At 33.7% G+C, this 23,606-nt stretch overlaps 1 protein-coding gene across 1 annotated transcript in view; it reads left to right on the top strand.

The window, feature by feature from the left end:
* LOC111507709 (homeobox protein caupolican) overlaps positions 1–23,606 on the top strand; it is a 114,583-nt gene that overhangs the window by 18,459 nt on the left and 72,518 nt on the right. The window contains exon 2 of the mRNA XM_074176534.1: positions 15,126–15,155. Coding sequence (XP_074032635.1) covers positions 15,126–15,155 — 30 coding nt within the window. The remainder of the gene's footprint in view (positions 1–15,125; positions 15,156–23,606) is intronic.

The raw sequence follows: 23,606 nt of genomic DNA, 5'->3' as shown, positions 1-23,606 counted from the left end.
TCACACCTTCAATTTCAAAACTATGACTTTGAAACTTGTAATTTAGTCTTCCATTTCGAAATATCCTCTTTTCAACTCGATATCACGACTTTAAACCTGAAATCACGACTTCGAACTCAAAATTACGGCTTCAAACTTAAAATTACGACTTTAAACTCGAAATTCCGACTTCAATCTCAAAATCACGATATTGGAACTTCAAATTTAGGCTTGAATCTCGAAATTCGATTTTCATTTCGGAGTTACGACTTTTTTCTCAAAATGATTTTTCAAACTCAAAAATTACGACTACAATCTCGAAATTACGGCTTTGGAACTTCAAATTTGGATTTTATCTCTAAATTTGAGTTTTTTCGATATTGCGACTTTAATTTCCAAATTTGACTTTTTTTACGACTTTTATCTCGAAATCACGACTTCAATTTAAAACTTACGACTTCTGTGTCAAAATCATGAGTTTGGAACATCAACTTTCAACTTTTATTTCGAATATCGACTATTTGTTCGAAATCACGATTTTTGTCTCAAAATTACGACTTTAGACTCAAAATAACGACTTCAATCCCAAAATTACGACTTTGAAACTTCAAATTTCGACTTTTATCTACAAATTTGAATTTTTTTCGAAATTTAGACTTCCATCTCGAAATTACAAATTTGCATTGGAAATTACGACTATAATCTGAAAATTACAATTTTAAACTCAAAATTACAACTTTAAACTCGAAATTACGACTTCACTTCCAAAATACTTCTTTGAAACCTAAAATTTCGACTTTCATCTCGAAATTCTATTTTCATTTCGAATTCACCACTTTCATCTCAAAATTACGGCTTTAACTTCAAAAATCAAGACTCTAATTTCGAAATTACGACTTTAAAACTTCAAATTGTGGCTTTTATTTCAGAAAGTACGACTCTGAACTCGTAATTGCGACATCAAACCCAAAATTACGACTTCAATCTCAAAATTACGACTTTGTACTCAAAGTTAGCATTTTAAACACAAAATCACGACTTTGAACTCGAAATTACGACTTCACCCTCAAAATTACCCCTTTGAAACCTTAAATTTTGAAAATTACGACTTTGAGGTCGAAAAGAACGACTTCAGTCTCAAAATTACGACTTTCAACTTGCAATTTAGACTTTGATCTCGCAATTATTACTTTTATCTTGAAAATTAGAATTTGATCTCGAAATTTCCACTCCAAATTCGAAATCAGCAGTTCAGAGATTGAAGTCAAAATTTTGAGTTTAAAGTCAAAGTTCCCAAGAAACAAATCCATCATGATTATTATTCATCTTCAGAAACCACCCCATGCATTTTCCTGACCTGCGCCCCTGAATAATATTTCCACTTAGTATGCATGATGGATATTTCTTCATTACCTTCCATAAAAAATATTGCAATTACTCAAACTGTGTTGTAATGAATGACGGAAGAAATTAATCTAAACCCTTTTATATCGATGTAATTTCAAACATGCGGGATTGGCGCTTTTTCAGTTCTACCCCTAGATCTAATCGATATATGTCCTACTATACCTGTATGAAGATTGTCGATTCATGAAGCCATGCTGGTAATGATTCATTAAGTTAAAACAGAAGGTTTTGGACAATGGTTATTTTCAAAATGGATAGTTTTGTTCAATTAAAAAAAATGTAACGTTTCTGAGTATATGCACATGTACAGGACAAACTAATGATTCAGTCCTTTCTTTTGGTATACTCTATCAAATCTACTTAGCATATATTAACACTGAAGCAGTTATATCAGATACAGAGATTTCGTACACAGGAAGAATCCATCAAATAAGAAAGGATGCAGACCTCAACTATATAGAAGTGATGAATCAATTCAAGAAGCTCGATATTTTGAAGTGATTAGAACAAAATCGACAGTCACGCGACGAAGATAATGAAGACAACGAAATATGTCTTCACGAAAGAGCTTATAAAGGAGTACACTAGTCTCTATGGTTCATAAATACATTTTCACGAATTCCAATACCACGGTTGCGTCAAAATTGCTCGTTCATCAACTTCTTTCGTTATCATAATCCACTTTTACCTTCCTTCAACTTGAAATACTAATATTTTGTTTTCAGTCTCTCCGTATATCCTTTTTTTCGGAGTTGGTAATGGGTGTTAATCGTTAATGTCGTTACTATCAATTTTCAGAATCGCCCTCCTTTCAGATTTCTATATATAGACCGCGTTAACCCGTCAAGATATACCCTGTATACTTCTTATACAATATTTGGGTGATGATCCTTAAAAAACTAATCAATATAGTTTAATGAAACATCACTACATGCAAGAATCCATCAAATAAAAAAAGATGCAGATGATTTTCACTATTTTATAGTATGGAAGTATCGACCAGTACTATTCAATTAATGACCCTTTCACTTGTCTTTCTGATTTGGCTGATGAAAATGATCTGTTTTTGTTTGAACTTGCAATTACCATCTAGCAGTTCCTCACAATGCTAACAAAGAGCAGAAAGTAAAATGAGGAAGCATTCACGACACCTTTAGGTCGCATCGCATTTACGATGAAAAAGTTGCGGGACGTTTTGCACGCCCCCAGTATACTCACAACTCTATAATTATCTGCCCAATTAGCGTGCCTGCACATTTTGCCTGCTATGGGTAAGTCCCCGTATCGTTTTTATGCAGCCTGCGCTTATGACTCCCAAATGACCACCCCATTCAATAAGGATGATGGATTCTTTTTCATTAATTCCGAAAGAAATATCACATTTATTCATTATATTCTTTATTAATGCATCAAGTCATACCTTGGGCAATTAAGACGTCCACTTATCGAAATAACGGGTGTAACATTCGATATAGGGGATAGGAAGTGCCCTCAGATCTTAATGAAGAATCTACTCGACCAGTATGCCTTTATAAAGTACCTGTAAGTCTTGGTGGTAATTTGTTATTGATATTGAAAGGTGTTCCAGGAAGACCGTGAAAATTTATACTAGGTGAATAGAGAAATTTTCATGTTCGTATAGTATACTGTTTATCGTGAAGGTCCTGTTTTGAACTACCAAGTGTGACGCCAGATAGAAGCACTGTTATAATCAACTGTCCTTAAAGAGAAAGTAAAGGCGTTAAAACCAGCCTTTATGAGGATGCCAGCTTTGGCAGATGGACTGCTGAATGTCAACTCACTGAATACAAAAAAATGATTCACCAACTGAGGAGGACGAGCAGTATTCTTCAAGAAAAAGATGAGGCAGTTCGTTGAGAAGGAACCAAGATAAATGGCAGATCACCGATACCTGGAAGAGGGCACAAGTAACCACAATCTGAACGATTATACCATAAAAAGGTTATACCTTCCAAAGAGAGACTGAAAACAAAAAAATGTCGAAGGATGAGGTTGAAGGTAGTGTTGGAACTGGAGAGACTGTATCTATAAAGCACATATGAAAGGAGAAAAATCAGGAGGAAGACGACCGGAAGCTGTTTCGGAACTGGCTCTTCAACGGAGTTCTTTCTGACCATCAGCAAGTCTTCAAGCGTGTTGTAATTGTCAAGGCAGACAGGGCACGTCAAAAATAGAGTTTGGTTGACAAAGAATCGTATGAAGAAGATGCTGAACTTGAAAGCTTCACCAAGAAGGTGCTGTGTTGTAATACAGGGGTACAAGTGAGTTTGTTTGGTCTGATGTATAGAGAAAACTGTTATGTTACATAATGACTGTATTATAAAATCTAAAGCGGTCTACAAGAATCATCAGGCTAATCTGCTTTGCATTTATCTATTACTATTCATAACAACCTGTTAGTAGCACTAAAAGTGCTGGTTAGCAGAGTAAGCTCAGCTTTGATGATTGTGACCGGACAAAAACCTGACTATGGATCCGGCACAGATCCTGTAGTGCTTGGAGGATCCTATTACGTAAATTAACAATAATGAAATATAGTAACAATTGTATTGATATAAATAATATATTGTTTACACAGAGTCATAAACCTTACCTTCAGATATTCCATTTCCATTGAGAAACTGGAAATATTTCAATCTGTTTGCTTGCTGTTGAGGATGATCATTGATCAGATTGCCTGGCCAATAGTTTTGAATCAAGAAGTGGACTTTGAATACTTAATTTCTTCAGTTTTTACTATCGTTGCTTTTTTCTGTGGATTATCTCAACATATATCCTTTGTACAGAAAGCTCAATCCATTTTGCACAGATTTGCACAGATTTTAACCGATCAAACTAGCTACATTTGGAATTCAGTCACAGATGTACATTATTTCACCTCTGTATCCTTCTAAATAGTCATAAGCTCAGTACTGAGGACTCAAAGATCAAAAATTGCAAAAACGGTTAACACCCACTAAGCAATGCTGCACAAAACGTGACCAATAAACTAACACCGTGTAGGAATTCTGCATTTCTCACGCATTTGACCTAACATGTGCCCTTTATTTTCCTACGAATAAATAAACTAGGCAATATATCGACCAAATAAAAAAAAACAAGAAGTTACAGTGACTATTGTTTCGATATAGCCATGAATCATAAACGAGGAGGCTAATTGGGTTCATGTTATGATATACTCGCGCCTCATTTGTTATTTATAAAATGCTGATTGCTAAATTTTGGATGAACATATTGTCTTTTGTCGTTTGTTTTTGCCTTTTATGTAACCTTCACTTTCCATTAGTTGATTTTGATTCGCTTGGAAAGTTTTAAATTCTTTCTTGTCAGCATCAGCATATTTGTCATTTCTCAACGGTTTTATCTGTTCTTCACTGCTTCTACTTCTTCTATCAGAATTGTCTCCTCTTGGCAAAAAAGTAATTTATTCTGAATGCTTTTGAAGTTTTTTTTAGCCAGAGGATCTGCATATGCATTTCACTGGCTGTCCATTTTTTTGATATGTATTAGTTGCGTTAAATAGTACGGTTGCTGGGATGTGGTCATCAACGTTAAACTACAACGTAGAACAGTTCAGATTTTTTTTCTTCAAATAACATCACTGATTCATTTTTATGTTTATTTGAACAGTTTTCATGATAGTAATAAGTATGATTGTACAATTGAATTGAAATGTTTGCCAAAAGAGGTTAACGGATTGCCTGTGAGCTATGATTCGACATAACACTTGAAAACAAGTATTGAAGGCATTTTTGAAAAAGAACCTATTATTATTCAGTAATGGATTAATTCTTTGGTCCACGCCTGTGAGTATTTATAACTATTTTATATTAATTTTGGCATGCATCAAATTGCACATATACATGGTGTCCAAGATAAGAGTGTCTATCGAAGAGATTGCTGGAACTATAAGAGATATGAAGATGGCTACATTAGAGAAATTTTGAATCGTTTTTAGCATTGCCTATAACTAACATTTTAATTACAGCTCCTCATTTTTATCCACTCCATATATGAACATGCCTATTGATAAAAATTATATTCAGTATCTAGTTGAAATTATATACTTTGTTATAGTTTATAGTTTCATATGACTGAGTAGCGATAGCTAATATGTGTAATTTTGTTTATTTGTTTATATATTTGATTATTTTGACCAAGCTTTGTCAATAAGCTATGAATCTTCAGACAATAAAGCATATTTTGATTTTGACTTAATGTGCACTGTTTAATGTTTTACTCCTAACAGAAAAAATGGTTTTTAGAATACTATTCAGAAACTCCCGAATGATATTTTGTAAGCATGTCTTGGTTTCACTTTGAAAAATTCTAAGCATCGAAAAATGGGTATTTGTTGATTACTTGAAACATCTGTGTATATGATCAAATGTACAGAACAAACTGTAAATGGCAAAGTCGTGTTCCCCTTTTGAAGAAATACATAAATCATCTTTTATTTCTCAAGAACCTGACCGCAATAATCGCTTCTGCTTGTTCGCCAGAATTTCTTTTTATACCCCATAATTATCACAAATGTTCACCGAAACCGTAAAAGTTCACACATCCTCCTGATAATAGATTCCATTTAGAACATAATTTGCAGATAACTAGTAATTTAATGAACAAATAATGGTCGGCGTGGGCAACGATGTTCTTCAAATTACTTTAAAATGATTGTGACGAATGATTTTTCGAAAAACTCGCATTGATGAATGATTTTTGGGAGGAGATAAAGAACTAAATGAGGGTTGATTTTGTTTGCAGCTTCAGTACTGCATTTCGAAAGCTCAGGTTTGTCTTTGTATAAAAAAAATCATAGAGACAAAATCTATAACTAACTGACATAGAAAGATAAAGGTAAATATGGAAAGTCATTAGTTTTTTTTGAGCACAGGGTGAGTAGCTTAGTCAAGCTTCAATTTGAGTTTAGGGTTTAGTGCAAAAACATGAGGACTTTTTATATGTTTCCGTCGGTAATAGCATCTTTCACCTCATATAAACTCAGCAACCCACTTCTGAACGGTGGATTTACCTGGTGCAAAGCTCAAATAATGTGTATCAAGTCAAAATTCCGCTTCATCAGTATTTTTTTGCCAAAAAATGCTTTATTTTCACACGACATTTATTTGTGTCACTCAAAATATTCTATCCCACAAATTAATAGTCCAGCAGCTGTGTCTTTTGAAGGTTAGGGTCAACTATAAATCATACGGATTCAATAGTAGTACCACAAGACTTTATTTTTTGGAAGATACACACACTGTTTTGTATAAACATGGATGAGTAGAAAGCCCAAACCTATCGCTAGAATCCGAAGTAATGTGGAAATTCATAAAAGCGACCTGGTTGTAGTCACTGGGTTAACCATTGATTACTGTACATCTTGAAACACAATTTTTACTGTAAAATCAACATTATAAGGAATTTGAAATCAACAATTTTCTACAAATTCCATTTGTAGAAAATTCACCTGATAAACTTAGAATGTTACTGAGTACCGCAAAAATTAAAGTGTCCTTTTCAAATTGAAATACAGTTGAAAAGCATTTTTTCTCGAGACTTAAAACAAAAACACCACAAGAAATACAATCTAATATAGTGAACAAATTTAACTGTGAAAGCAGTCACAAATGATATGTTGGTCAAACCGGACGGTATCTCAAAACACGAGTTTCAGAACACATGCGAGACTCTAAGAAACTAAATATAAAAAGTCCCACAGTCCTCGTTGGACATGAGAAAAAATATGCACACATTTTTTGATGATACATATGCTCAAATGCAATGGTGTTGACACTGGAAGAGATGTTGATTGCCTCAATACTGGATATTTCAATCTGATAAGTAAAACACCTTTTTTTCGTTTTTTCTTTCTGTCATTGATTAAAAAAACAGACACCATCTCATCTGAATCACAGAATCCTAAATGAAATTTTACATTTGTTTTCACATCGAGTGATTTAGGAGTCATAACCCTATTGGAAATGAACAAAACAAATACATCGTTATTCAAACATGCTAATAAATGATCTATAATAACTTTGGTGGCCATGGATATTTTATTACTAACGTTTTGTATCGCCTATTAAAATAACAAACAACATAGAAAAATGATTGCTGATACTATGTAGAACTACAAATTATTCTAGCGTATGCGTTTGCTAAGTACCTGCTAAAACAGGGAAAAAATCATAAAAATATTAACAAGCTGCACACAAACTGGAGTTAACATTATTGTTGGTTAACGAAGCTGAGTATATTTATACCTCAATTAAAACAGTAAACGTGTTTATGAATATGCATGAAATTTGTTTTAATTTCCATGGTGAATAATCATTTGTAACGTCTGTCTGGATCTCCTGTATTTATTGCATCAAAACGAAGTAGTCATTATTTATTATATTTCGGTCGGAATTCCGCAATGGAAGTTTAATGATCAAGAAGTTATAATTATAGAAAATGATGGAGCTTGAGAAGAGCTAATGAAGTGGCTGTTTCATTCAATTCATAAAGGTACTTTTTCGAAAGATGTAATCATTAAGAATCTGGAATTGAAAGAAATAAATCATTTTTATATTCTATTCTAGCCCATAAAACAAGAACTGGCTTTCCACATGGTTCATATTTACTAGCAAAAAAATGTTGATCAACAAATGCATTTTTAAGCAGTACAATTTTTTTTAAGAAACGATTTCGTTTTTAAAAATCATAATATTCATCATTGATGGAAATTCCACCAAAAAAATTTCAAATATCTTAAAATTACGAAAAATCATTTTTGTGTAACTTTAAATAATAAGAATACGAATGAATTTGAATATTGAAAAAAAAAATTCCCATTGCTTTAATTAAATTTTTCAATTTTTAACGTTTTTGATTATTGATAACAAAGTGGAAATCTTTTTTGAAGGCTCTCAAGAAAAGCTTCAAGAAATGATCAAAGTTTGAAGTTTTTAGTTTAAAAATTATCAGATTTTTCATGTGAATTTCAAACTTGTAAAAATTAGGTAATTAGCTGAGGTATATCTAATACAATAATCACGAGAAAATTTTTTTTTCATGGATTTTCGTTTATTCAAGTGTCTAGAAGGTATACGCATTTTTTTTCTCCATAATGGTGATAGAGCTCCGAGAGGCAGAACTTTTTTTTAGTAAATTTTCTCCCCTTGAAGGATGTTTTTTTTAAATTTCGGATATCTTTAACAATTTCCGAGATATTTGAACTTCTAATTTTGCTCTCACATCCACCGTATTTGCCAGATTTGGCTTCCAGCGACTAGTGGCTCTTTACAGACCTCAAAAAAGTACTGCAAGAAAATTAAAAAAAACAAAATATGTTTCGTTTCTGAAAATTTCCATTTTTTAGAGTTTTCAACAAAGACTGACCAGTGACTTTGGACATACAGTAAACGATTCGTAAATTCATAAATGATTATCCCTTTCATGTGGATTCGGAGGTTAATATTCCATTATAACCAATTGTACATTGTTTTATATCACTTTCAATTCATATCATGCTCATCTACATCCAAATTCTGAATCTTTAAAAAAGAAATGAAAAAAAATGTTCCTGCGCACGTGTCGCTACATGAAAACTGAATAAAAAACGCCGACAACTGAGGAAACGTAAACCAGGTGCTGACTGGCGGTATTCCATCAAAGAAAATTGTATGGTACGGAAACACCTATAAAATATAAATTATATTTTAAGCGCTGTTATTATACCAATCGACAGGTATACTCTTTATAGAAATGCTATTCTGCCTGTGTGGAGTCCGTTGAAAATTATTGTTGATGACCTGATACTAATTTTTATTGGGTTACTCAAAATTCAAACCTACATAACCTGCTGTACTTATATAAGGCATAGGCCTAATTATTTTTCATTTAATTACTATCATATACTTCTTCAATGACGTATCTACACTGGATGACGCAAAAAAGTAGGCTATACACTTTCAACTTTTTCATTTTTCGCCAAACTCAAGTGACTTTTCATATCATACACACATTCGAAGCTTCAAAACCTCAAAAAAATGTCTATAATTTCATCGAATATACTTTATCGCGGATAGACCACCAATAAGAAAAATAAAATATGATTACTGAGAATTGAACTTTCACGAGTCATACATTATGAAGAGATTCAACAATTCAGGATGAATGGAGAAATAAATATTTGAAACTGAATCAAAACTTCGCATATCAATTGAAAAGTTAACGTTATCATTGAAGTGTCATAAACAATAAAACAGAATTAAATATTTGGAAGAAAAGGTTTCGTCTTTCCACTTCTTCATCTTCATGCAAGAATTTGATTTGGTGATATAATAAAATAAAAATAATAATGAAAATGAATACCTTCATTTCCACATTCCACGTACACTGAAGCACAACTATAATTAGATGAGAAAATAAGAAACAAACATGGATGATAGAAAATCAGAAGGGGAAGTTCAACATCTGGTGCTTTACCACTCAACCCTTGTTTTAGTAAGCCTTATATGGTGATAACTTGCCAATGCGTTCCAGCATTCATGTTTGATTTTCCTGTACAAATCCTGTGAAATCTGCGGCATTGAAAAAAACAAGAATGTTCTGTAAGAGATGAGATGAATATTCGTGGCAGAGAGTTAATTACAAGGGGACTATTTTGATTACTTCTAGCATTTTAACTCACTACAACTTTTCACCAAATATTTATAGTTACCAATTTATATGTATCGCAACGAATGTCTATGCTACCCCTAAGAAATAGTATACTATCTATAAGTTAACAGATACCTATTGATACGTATTCTATTCGATATTAGTATGCATAGTAATAAAAATCAATTCTCTTTCTACTAACAATTGGATGGATGGACTTTTATGCCCATCCATCCAATCCATTAAATATTCCATCCATCCATTAAATATTGAGTATGCTCCATGACAAAGCATACTTAATATTTAATATATCGTCATGAAACTTCAAAACATATTTTTGAACTTTGGACTTGAGAAGAAAAATATCAAGAGATATGTATGTTGAAACTTTCTACAAGAATATAGACTAGCTGATTACTGAAGTTTCTCCTCATTATAGGTGAAAAAAAACGACTTTATTCCAGAAAAAATATAAGGAATACTTCGTTTCTATAGATCTCAGGAAATTTCTGCTCTGGTGTTAACTTCAAATCATGGATTCCTGCAGAATTGAAAAATGTAGAGTGACTTTTTCAGGAAATATGAAAGTAAAAACGTGAATTCGTGTGCATTTTATATTAGTTCGGAATTTACCTCCTATTCAAGAAAATTATTTGACTGGCTGGCTGAATGAAAGTAAAAACGTGGTAACATCTGTTGTTTAAAAGAATTATGAATCGTACGTTTCAGAAATATTCAAAGTTGGTGACATCAACTGGCAAAAACTCAATAGAGTTCCCAGAGGTTAGGAACCCACTTACAAAACATTCAAAAACTTCGCCGAATTCACGTGGTGTGAAAACAGAACATTTTCAAAATTACGATGACTTTGCAGTGAAAAGACCATGTGTCACAACAAACTTTGTGTGCATAAGAGCTTTACCTTTGGCGTTTATTGTAAACTTGTAATACACTGGGATAATAATTTGGACATGCCAATGTCCAACCCCCCATCGGATTATGGTCATTTATATTCAATAGCCTTGACTATTTTATGGCTTGAATAACAAGGGTTTCTACTGTCCAGCCGGAAATGTCTCTTCTCGGGCGTTCTAAGGAAAATACTTTCATTAGAGACAGGTACAGGTAGTTTGGATAATTTCAGTTGTTTTTTGACGTTTGCAAAACGTCATAAATAGCTCATTATATGTTGTTATTTGTCTACATCATTGATTTTGAAGTCACTATTTAGATTAAACGATGCCTTCGTTGTCACATTTCATTAAGAAAAATTTAAAAAAGAATCATCTCTTTGTATTCAATAAATACAAAGTTTGTTGATAAAAATTATTGATTTGTTGCAAGGAGCTATCTGGTATGAGAATTATTTTGTCATTTCCATAAACTATAACACGTATTTATGCTTCACTATATTATGAAACCAATAGGCTGAAATATCCCTCAGTAATCAAACGAGAAACGTATTATTTTGATGCAATTATTACAGTTAATTAACTGTTTTCATTCAGTGTGAACACAACTACATCAATGTATTGAATCTGACATTTGCCATCATCGTTTTGTCATCTCTCTGGTTATATAGAGGTTCCAAAACTGTGACAGCTTCCTCATTGAGATAGTTGCAATTGAAAAATGTAGTTCATTGATAGTGTTAGGACTCAAAAATTTAAATTATAATCAAAAAATCTTTGTGATTGCCTGATCACCCTGTTGCTTCTCCTAGAGAGAAAATCAGTATTGTTTTCTTCATATTGATTCATATCCTCATACTCCTCAATAAATATTACTGGATTTTTTACCAACACCAAACCGTTATCCAACACCTAGACACGCGTTTCGATCACCAAGTGAAAGAGACTTGGCACCATCTAAATTGAACTTCGCCTTTTATCTTCATATAATAAATGAACTGTACATGATTAATTTACTTTAAATGTATAAAAAGATAATAAAGACAATATTATTATTATTATTAGTATCTTCAAGAGGAAGATCTTGCTCTTGAAGCAATAGCAATCATGTTGAAAGTTGCGCTGGTGATTTATTCAAACCTACTTCTGATGTATATCGGTATACAAAAGAGGAGCTAGCTATGAATTTTGACATTTTCTCAGCATGTTTTTGCTATGCGCACCGCTGGCTATACTAGCCCGTAAGCTTTGGGGTAATGTGGACTAGACAATTTTGAAGCCCCAAATTATAGCAAAATCTTGGCATTCTTGGAAACTGTGAGGAATATTGCCTGCGTACAGTTCTGCAGGATTCTAGAAAATACTATTTTCAGTTCTTCAATAATGGCTTGGGAAGTTTTTCTTCACAGCTTGAAGACTTCTAGCCACTTTGTATAACAATTGATCAGGACTGAATAGGAGCATCCGTCATTTACCAGGACATCGCTCAGAATGTCAAATCTGCTTCATTTTCGTGAGAGGATAGAGTTTATAACAGTTTTTAGTAGATTTGAAGATCAATTATTAACATCTACATCTCATATTTCACACTGCTTTGAAGAGCGACACCCAACGATTTTATGGTTTCAAAAATAGACCCTCATGATATTTGAAAAGTTTGACTTCTGAGCTTTGTTACCATTGTCATCAAATGATGTGTTCCTCAAAAATATTTGTAGTCATGTCATCATTTTTTTTCATTGTCTATTCGGCTGATATCTGCTACAAACACTCTGGCGACTTTGCTTCACCAAAACATCTGGTCAGGCTTGAATCCAAACAGAGTGGGTCACTTTCAGGGGGGTGTATTTCAGGGCAATTTCCCCAAGTGCTCCTCTTCTGTGGCACCTCCGGAGACCGGAGGCAAAAGGTCACCCATTTGTTTTATATGGATGTTCTTGAACTCTATACCTCTGGAGAAAACTACCCCCATCATTCTTCGAGGGTAGTAGAAGAGATCACACATAGAAGCATCCTGAACCTTCTGGATACCGAAGAGACGCATACTTGTAAAAACGCTTCTCAAAAGAGGTAACAGCAGTGAAGAACTTTTTCCACAGCAAGTGTCAGCGTAAACTCCAACACGTTTGAAATAGTGAAGTGGACTCTAGAGGAGCTGTATTAACGTGAAGACCCAAAAAATGATGCATCTCCATAGAGATTTGCATCCCAAATAGTCAGTTCTAGGGTTGTACTCTCCCCGGAACAAAGAGGCTGTGGAATTTTGAGTTTGGAGTATGTACAAGACAGAATAGTACTGTATGGAGCCTGTTAAGTTTCGGACAGTAGTTCGGAATCCCTTCTCTGCTTGGTTCGCGACCATCAAAGAGCAGGAATTGGAGCATTCCTATTCAGAGCAGCTGCCCGAGCAGCTGGTTCAGTTTTCGAAACTGAACGAGGTGATTACAACTCTGTCACCGATTTGGAACCCCTGCATGGGGTCTTCTTCAAAAACATTGAAGACCTTGGCTTGTCAAAGCACCTGACCTTTACTTTCCTCAGGTCTAGTGGGCTGGTGTCGGAAACTGAGGGGTTTATCATGACTTGCCAGGAAGGCGTCTTCAACACATGAGTCTACCCCAGTCGCGTGATGGGTATAGAGATTCCTGACATTGGAACTATTTGTTTTCCACTCTCAGCCCTATGCAAGGTAATGAACGGAAAATGAAGCTTCATTGTTGTTGATTATTATTACCTACCGTTCAACTCAGTTACTTTCTATTGATATGTCTGGTTCGTTTCCGTTCATCAGAAATATTTTGGTATTGCAAAAGTTATCCTCTGAATGTGAAGATGAATAAAACAGCTATGAAAAATACTCTTTTCAAAATGTGTGAAGCTCTTATCGGTAAGTCATTCGAATTTATGATTTCACATGCAATCGGAAAGCTGATAAGAGGTTTCAACCCGCCCAGAACAAAAGCAAGAAAGAACTTTTGGACATTTATTGGCACTTTGAAACTCTGAAAATGCTTCGCAGGACCTTAGGACTGATTGTTGCTCGAAACTGCCCTAAAACAGTCGTATTTATTACACCAGTCGTAAAACAATCAGATAATCGGAGGTCAAAACGTATAATTTTCAAGTAGCGGCAATATACTTTCGGTAATGACACCCGTACCTGGTACCCGGTGATTATCCTGATCGCTCAAAAGAGCTGCAGGATAGAACCCATCATTATGGGACAGGTGACGAGCTTCTATTCATTTTTCTAATTATACGATCTGTTTTGTGGCTCCACTCCATCAATACGATAAGGAAGTGTTATGGATAATCAAAAGAGCATTAAAATTGCATCACTTCCAAAATATGACAGTACGTGAAAATATGATAAAATTGTCTGGCTTTGTACAAATTCGGTACATTTGGTATTCAATATAATACAGAACTCAAATAATTTTACGTGTAATTCAATGTTTGTATGAAAATAGTTGTTTCTCGAGGGCTTTCTCTACCAATTTTCCTATGAAAATTACTGAACATTTTTTTGTAAGAAGTTTATTTTGGAATCATTTGCTTTTTTCCTTCCTATGAGAGTTTTTCACATTGTTGTTGTATAAAGATGGTGAAGCAGAAAGCCAAAGACGTTCTTTCGCAAAAATCCAGAATTGTACCACTTCCAATGTAGAGAATGAAAGTCATTTTGAACAGTCACTTGGACCATATATTTATTCACAAAACTGAAATCATTTCGAAATTCATCTAATTTGACGGCAGGAAAACTAATCGGGGTGGAAATCTATGAATTGAATCCGTCTGTTAACAAAACTATACTTGGAGTGCTGAATTAATTTTACCACGTTAACATATTTAGACACAATGTTTACTCACAAAAAAGTATGACAGAACTGACCAATACGCGATGGAAATCCATTTTAGCGTGTTCAAAAAACACTTTGAAGTGGGATTTTTACTGGATACTAGCTCACAACACTCAAAAACCACAAAACTATTTCCACTCTTCATTTTCTGATGATACCAACTGTGGGAGTGGTGTTCTTGTTATAATTTTTTAGCAGATGTTCTAGATTTACTGTGATACAGTTCAAGCTTTGAAATTCAATTTGACTATAAACTTCTTTTTATTTCATAATAGTAATGATTATATTTTTTTTGCAGGATGACGAGTATGGCTACTCCACCAAAGAGGTAAGAAACTTTTATGTATATGAAAAATAAGAATTGAAATTGTTTATGTTTTTCACAACTTTTATTTGTAACATATACAGTTATTTGAAACATATACAGTTCAATGAATAAGTATGAAAATGTCCATACAGGACGAAACGTTAGTAACAAATGATGATTTTCTACCACGTAGCTACATCCATTAATCCTAAAATTGACTGTTATTATTTCTTCATAAAGTTTGATGTGTTTATGTGTAATTTTAGTATGTAAAAGCTTTACAAATCATCAAACCATTATGCTTAATGTTGAATGTTGAATATGTTCTATTTGGGCTATATCTCAGAAGAATAGTAATTAGGAAAAAATGTTAATTTCAATGAGGCGGTTGCTGATAACCAACTGTAGTAAATGTCGATGGCCCAATTTTACGATAATTTGTGATATTTCGACTTACTGTTGAATAGAAGATACAATGTACGAAAAACCAAAAAAGTTTTATAAGGAATTTTTGGATTTGTATTGGATTATCGTTTGCATTAAGCGTCTAATATAAAATTTTATACTCTTCGTTGGTACAAAAAATGCGTTTTTCAAGACAAAAATATATATCACTAATTTCGAAAAGACGGAAAACACACTAATTCTTATATCTGCTTGAGATTTGATCCCGTTACATTTTTTTCTACTGTTTCCACGTATAATAGCATGATCCTCAATTAATAAAGTAGTAAAACTTATTTAAAAATGCAAACATGTTCAAAATCTCAGAATAATTATTAAACTTCAACTCGAAAGCATATGTACATATGAAACTTTACATTCTGTTAAACACTATATCATTTATTGAATTAGTTTATTGATTTAATAGTGTACGTATATTCAAATGTTTCATTGTATTTCTACAACTCTTCATTCAATAATTCCTCCAATTGAATAATTCTTCAATTGTTAATAATTATTGATTTTGTCGATATATTACACACAATTTTCACAAGAATGACTATAATCTATTGACGCACAGATTCACTTTTGTGGGTCTCACGAATTTATTTCCAAAAAAGCTTTATTGAATGAAATCAATATTTGAAAAACAAATTTATTCGCAGGTGAATAGTCTATTATAATAATATTATTATTGAATAACGTATTTGTTCTATGATTAATAGTCTGTCTGTGTAAATAATTCGCTCCAAAGATTTTTTGTGTCTGTTTCTGTTGTTTTTACTAAAAATTGTGTATTAAATCTGGAGTCAATAAAAATACTCACAACTGTAGTGGAAACTATCTCATCATAAAGTATGAAATTGATAGAGACAAACTTTTTTGTTCGCATTGAATTTGGAAAACCACCTGTTTCTATTATTTTTTAAAATGTATAATGTCCAGAAGTTTATTTCGATGGTAAACCCAAAAAAGCTTCACCAAAATACCAACGTTATTTCTTCAAAATTGGCAGTTGTATTTTATATTTGAAACATCTTTCGGAAAGTGAGAAAAATGAACATCATTGTGAAACAGTTTGATAGAAAATGTAAAAAAAAATAAAGATAACTTTCAAAATGCAGTTTTTTCATGACATTTTCTAACAAATTTTTCCATATTAATGCGAATATATTTCACTGAAGGTAGAGTGAAAAAACCACGGTTCATTTTGATAGACTGTCTTTCTGAACATGAGTATTTTAGTTGGAAAATGAGGTGCATTTTTCAGAATATTTCAATTTGAAACTTCAAGTTATGTGGAGAATTGATTCATGCAAAAGTTGTAGATCTTCAAATTGCCTACAACTCCCATGTTGAACTTTTTGTATTAACAGCTCATTGGAAATCCATTTTCCACTTTCAAAATTTACCCCATTCCTTAGTACTTACATTGGATCAATTTGAATGAATTTTTTTTATAGTAAACATAGCTTTTCTTTACTAACTTTTCCAACAATTTTGATGAATAAATACGGTCAACGATATCGAGCTTTGAGCTTTGGACTTTCATTTTTTCAGTATCATGTTTTTGTATTGGCCTATAATGTCAGGCGCATTTAAATCCTGAAGGGTAATGATTCTGATTTGGATTTTCAATGTTAGACGTGATTTTGCTTGCAACGTTGTGTTATCTGAATGGAAAAACTTATTTCATTCGAATTGAAAGCGAAATCTTCTTGTCAAAAATCCTAATGGGAGAAGTAATTAGGATTGACCATTCACGCTTATCCAATTACACACCGAAAATGTAAGGAATTCCCAGCACTTACCGGCACAAACATCATCCTCACACAAAGCGGAGCTACATGAGGCTCATCCCCAATAATCCATAGGAACAGAGGATTTCAAAACCGCAGATTAGTCGTTACAAACGACAACACAGTTTTCAGCTTCCTAATCGTCTTGAACAATTTCAAATGATTATCGATTCCCAGATGGGGAGGGACGACTTTAGAGGGTGGTAAAAGCCACTTCATTCATAATTTCACATTATCATTTCTAATGCTTAACGTTTCTCTTTTCAAGAGAAGGTGGCACGGGAAATATCGTGGACAGGTAGGAAAATAGTTTGCAGAGGCGGCACATGAGTTTGGATTAGGGTTGTTGTAACTCTAGTGGGATACATTGAGGGGACCACACAAAATAAGAATTTTCACTTTTGTTATAAGGTGATTGTCAATGTTTCATGATGAATTTCACTAGTTTGGACTTCCATTGTCTACTATATAAAATGATTTGAAATCCCTGAAACAACTAAAAAAGAAGAATTGAGAATCAATAGCTGAAAATAACAATTATATTAACCAAAATAAACCTGAAACGAAATAATAGTGAAATATAATACAAGTAAAAATAGAACAACTGAATAAAGTAAAATAAAGAAATGAAAAAAGAAAATAAAAATGAAAAGTGGAGAGATTCCAAGTCACGTTAGTTCACGACGTTTCGATTGTTAGTATCTACAATCGTCTTCGGGTGATGACTGGACTGACTCCTCCGAGAGATGACTATTTATGGGTCGTTCGAGTACTTTTATTCATCCCCGCTTTCCATTTTCCGCTCCACTGATTCCGTGAGAGTGACCGTTTTGCCAGGAGTTGGCCATTTTTCGCTCGATGATGGGTTTCCATATGTTGCGTATTTCTACGCTGGCTTGGCTGAATACGTTGTTGGACAACATGTATGCGGATTCCTTGAATTTTCTCCTAAACCAATGTTCCTCTCTGTGCAAGATCTCAGCTTGAAACCACTCGATGTTGTGTTGGTGGGGCCAAAAATGGTCTGCTATTCCTGATTTGCTGGTTTCCCCTCGCTGTGTGTGTTTCTTGTGCTTGGCAATGCGAACATTCAATGGCCTGTTAGTTTCACCAATAGAGGCTTTTCCACACTCACAGGGTATCCGTTAAATACAATTCTTGGAATCGCAGTCCGCGTTTGGTGGCCTGGTTTTCGTGAGGCTGCTACTGATAGTGTTACCGGATCTGAAGCAGGTTCTGCTGTTGTACTTGGAACCAATTCTTCTTATCCTCTCCGATAATCCTCTGATGTATGGAAGTGCAAGCACTGGTTGTGATGGCTTCTCTTCCTTGTGCGAGGCTCCTGCTGTCTTCTAGCCAAAGTCTTTTCTACCATCGCTTTGGAGTAGCTATTCCGTTGAAGATCAGTTTTCATGATGTCTAGTTCCTTCTCGAGACCTTCCTTCATATTACAGAGCCCAAAAGCACGGTCTAATAGAGTCTTGATGATTCCTTTTTTCGTCGATTGATGATGGTTGGATTCGTGGTTCAGATACTGTCCCGTATGAGTGGGTTTTCGATATACGTAATAGGAATACGAATTATACGGTATACGAATTATTACGTCCCTTATACAGGTTTGAAGAAGTTGGAAATGGAAAAAAGACTTCCTTATGATATATTCAGTGAAAACATCCAATGATCATGAATTTTCAGAATTAAAATTTTATATAACTGTTAATTTCATTCGGTGCAGTGAAAAATCATGTGAGCTGAGGGCCAATCTAGTCTTTATAGTCCTTGTTTCAACACTCTCAAATCGTTTCACGACTTAGTGGCTCGTCAATTTGAGCAGCTCAATGTAAATATAAAAAATTAAGACTCGTTGGAGTTGCAAACAGCTTGGAACGCTGTTTCCAACCAGGAAACTGTCAGAACCCAGCAACTTTCGATGCTTTATAAAGCTCATATAAGACCTTCTTTTGAGTATTTTTCACATGTATGAGGCTCCGCCCCTAAGCATATCCTGCTCAGGGGTATATCGATGACAAACTGTGGCTGCTCATCGTTTCAAGGTTCAACTCAATACACCTCAAGCTTTACTTTTTAAGAACTCTTCCATTTGGAGAACTTCGTTTATCAGAAGTGTCAAACGTAAGTTGAAAAAGGTGTCAGTTGTTAAATTTTCATCTATCGATATATGTCTTCATATGAAATTCATACAAATCAGATTCTTTGTTGACTTTATGAACGAGTCGCCAGTGGCAGTTAAATATTCTCTTTGGCGCCGTCGGAAGTCCAACAAATTGAAAGTTTCACTATTCGGAACAAAGCCTATGACTTTTATGGATTGTCTTGATGACGGACAAGGTATTCTTCTATTCCTCAAGGATGACTTTCAAGAAATGAGATCAAAAATTTGCAACCTCAGATGTTACCGATAGGAAATTAATTTAAATTTATTTATGTATTCCTTTGCTGGATATTAAACAAACTGAAATGGTTCATAATTTACATTTATTCAGCTGGGTGGAAGGCGTGGGTCTTGTTTTATTTTTGAATGGATGAACTTTGGTTCAATAGTCAGTGAAATTAAGTTATAGGTACTGAGGAGTTTTGCGTTTTTTGGAATACTTCTCAAAAATGTTCCGTCCAAAGATAATCACTCAGATTTTCCACAAATTAATCATAATTTCCCAAAATTATATGTATCCAAATCACTTCTATCAAAATTCCATGGTGACTGAAAATAAGTATTGAACTTGCTGTAGGATGTTTCAATTTCTTCGGCTGCTATACTCTGCTTTATAATTGATTGAAGTGTCCTAAATTGAATACTTTATACCTACTTTGTTTCCTCATAGTGAAAAGTATCAAGAATCGGAACAGTACATTAATTGCATAAGTTTATCTCATCATCCTGATGAGGATTGCCAGGATTAAATAATTTTCCCATACAGTCTCTGTGTGAGCAAGTGAGACAACCAGAGTGTCTGCCAATGCATATATATTTTATATTAAAACAAATGGGCTAGAGATAGCAAGTCAAACTGAAAAGTCATACAATTTTTTTTTTGTAATTAGACTTATTTTGAATTCAGATTAATTAAAAGTCATTAGTGATATCAAGCTATAAGACTTATTATCGATGTTGAACACAATTTTAAATCAGTTTCAATTTTTTTTAAACTTTTTAGTTTGTGTTGTGTACTTTTGTGTTTGTGTTTCTTCAGTTCTTTAAATTATCATTTATTTTCATCTCAAAACATTTCAAACAAATTCAATCTTCTCAATTGTACGAATTTTCATATACAGTGTGTCCGCAAAGAATGGAATAAAGTCGATATTTCCAAAACCAAAGGTCGTTTTACAAAAACCTGAAACATATCGATTTTCAATTTCAATATTCTATATTTAACACCAAAATTTCATTATACAGGATGATCCATATTAATGTGATGACGCCATCGGTAATTTTTTGAAATGCAACACCCTGTATTTGGTATCAGTTTTAGATAATCGGTAACGAGTTGATTTCGAAATGGTATGATACTTGGGGTCTAACGGACAGAATTTGAAAATGTGCGATTGGAAAATAAATTTTATTGATATCTAATTAAAGCAGAAACTAATTATTTATTTTTTATTTTTTTCTAATGATTAATTTAACAATGGGAAAGTAATCCAGTAATAAATACATGACTTTATTTTAAATGTTCGAACTGTAGTCCTTGTTGTATTTGACAGTAACCGTGCTAACAAGTATTTCTTATTAATTTCAAAAAACTAGGTGGCTAGTTTTTTTTGTTATTGTGAAATGTCATTATTTCGATTGTCGTTCAGTAACTGTTGAATAGGACGGTAGTTGTTGTATTAATTCGTGAATTTTCTGTAGTATTGCTTCGAATTAATTTGTAGTACTAATGAATTTAAGTATGAAGCAAAGAATTGAAATACTTATGATGATTGACTATGGAAACAGATCGCGAACTCAGATGGAAGTGTGTGACTTATTTGATGAAAAATATCCAGAAAGACGCATAACGCAGTCAGCAGTAAGATTGAAAAGAAATTTTGAGAAACTGGTACAGTTGAAAATGCACGCAAATCAGGTCGTCCTTCTGTAATTGATGACACAAAACTAGATGTTCTAGTTGATTTTGAAGAAGATGTGCACACTTATGTTCGTAAGTTTAGTCCTGATTGCGATGTCAGTAAAACAACTGTACACAAAGTATTAAAATTGGAAAAATGGCATCCCTTCAAAATCGAACTTCTACAGGAATTAAACGAGGATGATCCAGATAGAAGAATAGAATTTTGTGAAACCATAATGGATAACTGTCACCGAGACCGTCTCCTCGTAAAAAATATAATGATGAAGCCTGATGAAGCCACTTCTACATTGAATGGTGGGGTCAACCGTCAGAATTGTAGGTACTGGGCCAAAGAAAACCTCCGCTGGATGCGTGAGTATCATACTCAATACCCGCAAAAGAAACAGGATCATCGGAACCTACTTTTTCAACGGTACTTTAGACGGGCCAATATACCTTCAGTTTTCAAGGGGATTTCTGTACCTACTTTAATCAATTTATTCTCCAGTAGAATTAATCCTGGAAGTTTTGATGAAAGTTTATGGTTTCAACAGGATGGTGCGCCTCCACATTATGCTGCAGATGTTCGACCAGATGTTCACGAATCGATGGATTGGTAGACGTGGACATATTGAATGGCCAGCGAGGTCGCCAGACTTAAATCCTCTGGATTACTCTATATAGGGCCATCTGAAGAATGTTGTTTATAAAACGAAACCAACAAATATTTAAGAATTAAAAGAGAAAACTCGAACAGAAATAAACAATATTTCTCAAGAAATCATAAACAAGGTTCAACAAGAATTTATTCAACGTTTAGGTTACTGTCAAATACAGCAAGGCTCCACGAGACCGATCCAACCAGCGACATACGTCCCGATTTGTAACTTCAGTTACAGAAATTATAGCGTTAGAGGAGGCTAGCCTCCAGTTGGTCTCCGTTAGTGTACGACTGCGACTGCGAACCGGGACTGAAAAATATTTCGATAAATCGTTTTAGTGTTTCTTGATAATATTTGTTATTTGTGTTTAAAACAGGTAGTATTATATTATAGCAGTGATAATATGATTATTAAAGAAAATATAAGCAAGGAGATTGAAAGTGTTTCTTTTTTTGCATGGGAAATTGATGAAACTACCTATATTACCTGTACATCACAACTTTCAATCGTTTTTAGATATGTCAAAGATTGTAATGTGGTAGAACGTTTTATGGGTTTTCATGATGTTTCATCTGGGTGCACAGCTGACGACTTGTTCAATTTTTTAATTCGTACGTGTGCCATAATGTGTATAATTTTAGGCAAAAGTTAATTGCGCAAATCTATGATGGGGTTGCAGTCATGGCCGGCCATTTAAATGGTTTATAAAATAAAATAAAGTCCATAGCTCCTCATGCATTTTTTACGCATTGTCATGCCCATGCCCTAACTTTAGTATTGAGCAAAGCGTGCAACAACATAAAAATTTTCTAGCCTTCGGCGGGCGTTTCTGTGTATATACGGTCCTTATGACTTTAGCCTCCCCTATTCTCCAATGCACGAGCCGTCACTGATTAGAAAAAACATAAAATAATTAATAAATTCCTACTTTTATTAGATATCAATAAAAATTTTTTTCTAAGCGCACATTTTTCAAATTCTCTCCGTTAGACCCCAGGTGTCATACCTTTTCGAAATCAGCTCGGTATGGATTATCTAAAACTGACACCAAATACAGGGTGTTGCATTCAAAAAAATTACCGAAACGTCATCATATTTATATGGATCACCCTGTATGATAAAATTTTGTTGTCAAATGTAGAATAATAAAATTAAAAATCGACGTGTTTCAGGTTTTTGTAAAACGTCCTTAGGTTTTGGAAATATCGAATGTATTCTATACTTTGCGGACACACTGTAGATATTGATATAAAAAAATTGTAATGTTTCTGTTAGTACCTTCATTTAATACGAATAGGAATTGAAATGTTTGAAATTGTGTTCTGAAAACAGATATATTGAAGAAATATGTCTCATTGATTTATAATTCCAACCAGTTGCCGAAAAAATAGTGTACGCAACACTTCCGAAGATACTATTTTTGGCTCCCAGAATTTTGTCTACTCGTCCAAAAAAAAAAAACATTCATTTCGTGACTTGTCACCAAAATAA

Source organism: Leptinotarsa decemlineata, unplaced genomic scaffold (genome assembly GCF_025532065.1).
Source record: "Leptinotarsa decemlineata unplaced genomic scaffold, Ldec_3_MD MMD2_tig00001719_RagTag_RagTag, whole genome shotgun sequence".
Taxonomy (NCBI): Eukaryota; Metazoa; Arthropoda; class Insecta; order Coleoptera; family Chrysomelidae; genus Leptinotarsa; species Leptinotarsa decemlineata.
The sequence above is the reverse complement of the archived record's forward strand: the minus strand, read 5'-3'. Positions and strand labels throughout refer to the sequence as shown.